At 32.2% G+C, this 2,500-nt stretch overlaps 1 protein-coding gene across 1 annotated transcript in view; it reads left to right on the top strand.

Annotated features, from left to right (window-relative positions):
- Positions 1-2,500, top strand: part of LOC137629665 (tyrosine-protein kinase Src42A-like) — a 21,183-nt gene that overhangs the window by 8,950 nt on the left and 9,733 nt on the right. The window contains exons 3-4 of the mRNA XM_068361209.1: positions 377-476; positions 1,719-1,828. Coding sequence (XP_068217310.1) covers positions 377-476; positions 1,719-1,828 — 210 coding nt within the window. The remainder of the gene's footprint in view (positions 1-376; positions 477-1,718; positions 1,829-2,500) is intronic.

The following is a 2,500-nucleotide window of genomic DNA, read 5'->3' as shown; positions in this document are numbered from 1 at the left end:
GATGCTATAAGCCCAAGGGCTCCAACAGGAAAAAAAATAAAAAAATTAATCTATGTAAGAAAGATGCGGCTGGGAAAAAAAGCAGAGGGATAAATATTGTAAAGAATATCATAGCTTGAAAGTTATTTAATTTATGCATCTGTTTTAATTCAGACAGAGAATATATTTCTATGAAGAAATGTGACACATCATTTCCTATGTGACCACTTTTAAACATTCTTATTCATCATTTCCGGTATAATTTCTCTCTAATACATAATTACTGGTTATTTTTTCTTGACAAAATTCCATTACGTTTCTTATGAGCAACTTAGCATTGCAGTTGACAATGGGATACTGTATTTTGTGAGATAAATTGATTCAAATTTTCTTGCAGTAATCCAGAGACACCTAATAAACGACTGTATGTAGCACTATATGACTACGATGCCAGGACGGAGGGCGAACTGACTATAAGAGTAGACGATGTGGTTGAGGTATGTTAACTGTAACCATATTGAATATATGGCGTCTTGTGTTAAAGACTTACATAGCTTTAGATATAAAATACCATAGGCCTATTATCCGTATGCTTTCTTTAAGAAGTGGCCATATCTCTCGTAGATTCACGGTAACTATCTAGATCTGGTATGGCGTCTTGTGCTAAAGATTTATCTAGCTTTAAATATAAAATACTATAGGCCTATTATCCGTATACTTTCTTTAAGAAGTGGCTTCACTGTAACTATCTATATCTGGTATGGCGTCTTGTGCTAAAGACTTGCCTAGCTTTAGATACTATAGACCTATTATCCTTATCAATGCACATTTTAGCAGTTTCATACATCAGTGACTCCATTTTTCACGAAATCATTTCTAGAAAATAGTTGGCAAAGTTTTCCTGGACTTACTTTTAAAGTTGGCTGAAACGTACATAGTATCAGAGAAATTTCCTATTTTGACGAGTCTAGGGAATGTCCTACGACCTACATTGTTAATTTTAAACTAATATAGAGTAGTTTGTCATATCAAAATGCTTTTATTTGTTTATTTTGATAAATTCTTAAATCTATCATCTAAATTTAATTTCTAAGTCGTATATCTATATTCATATTCATGCGCATTTTCTAATATTATTTCTTGTGTTTGTTTGCAACTTTATTTGATTGCTTTCGCATAAATTAAAATAAAGAAATGTCTATTTATATTTCTATCTTAAGCATATGAGAGGGGAAGGAAAAGATAATAATGATTTATCTTTTTTTTTTTATTTTGAGCTTGAGATTTCATATTCAATAAGACTTTCGAAATATCTTTTTTTCTTAATTAAATATTTTGATCTAAGAATGTGTTGTTCAAAATAATTTTAATATTCTTATCTCCTTTGTACCTTTGCTTATCCTATTCAACTCCCTCAATTTTAGAAAAAAAAATGAAGTAATTTTTTGAAAACTTGTTTATAGGCCTGGTATATTGTTTTTGCTGTAAGTAATACTTAAAAAAACAATTAATGTAATATTGTTGATTTTCGAAATAATGAAGTATCAGATATGATACCTTTTTTCATTATCATTTTGAATACACGAATTAGCAATTTATCTATGTGTTTCCTTCTTGCTAAGCGTTGCTAAACGATTGCTTGGCTCTACATTCCTTCCAGCATTCATATCTGTCTGCGTGAACAATTTGTTTACCTTTATCCAAACTTTTTAATAATTTCCACTTACCTTTTTTTGAAGCTTATTGAGGAGACAACATCTGGATGGTGGTACGTGAAAAGGAGTGAAGATGAACTCGGTTACGTCCCAGCAAATTACATTGCCGAGTGCATGAGCATGCAAGCCCAAAGGTAAGTAGGTCTACTGTTACACTAAGCCCAGTTTTTTTTAATCAAGGACGTTTTCAGCCATTTTTTGTTCTTCATTTCAGCACTGTTCGTCTGGCAAGGATTGCAAAGGATACTGTTGATATATTTCTTCAATAATTATTCCCCCAAGTTGAAATAGGTCTCAAAAACTATTTTAGATTTCAGTTATGGCTCTTTTTATGCCTGATAGACTGTCGACTATCGCAGGGACTATGATTCCACAAGAATGGAAAGTTAGCTTTTAGAAGACTGATCTGTTAAGGGTAGAACCTAGCTAATATGTGCTACTTGAGGTATAACCATGTCACAAAGGTACCCTAGAGGAGTATCATAAGGTTTGAAGTTTCCTTAAAGTTACGGTTAGGTGATATGTGATAAGGTAATACTGAAATTATCTTTTTAAAAAGATTATCGCTGAATGATGTACATAAGGGACGCTCATCAACTTATGAAAGGTTAGACTTTTTCTGATATTTTTTTAACCTTCTAATTTAGTCCCTTCAACATCCAGTATCTCTCTAGAAGAATACATGTTTTGGTATTCTTAGGACTGGATTAGCCAGACCTCTATAGCAAAAACAGGTTTTCATCTTTTCATCACACATGGTTATACAATGATCTTCAGAAGTATAGGTGTTCTGTGTCTTCAACACT

This window comes from Palaemon carinicauda, chromosome 37 (genome assembly GCF_036898095.1).
Source record: "Palaemon carinicauda isolate YSFRI2023 chromosome 37, ASM3689809v2, whole genome shotgun sequence".
Classification (NCBI taxonomy): Eukaryota; Metazoa; Arthropoda; class Malacostraca; order Decapoda; family Palaemonidae; genus Palaemon; species Palaemon carinicauda.
Note: the sequence above shows the minus strand (reverse complement) of the source record. Positions and strands in the feature narration are given on the sequence as shown.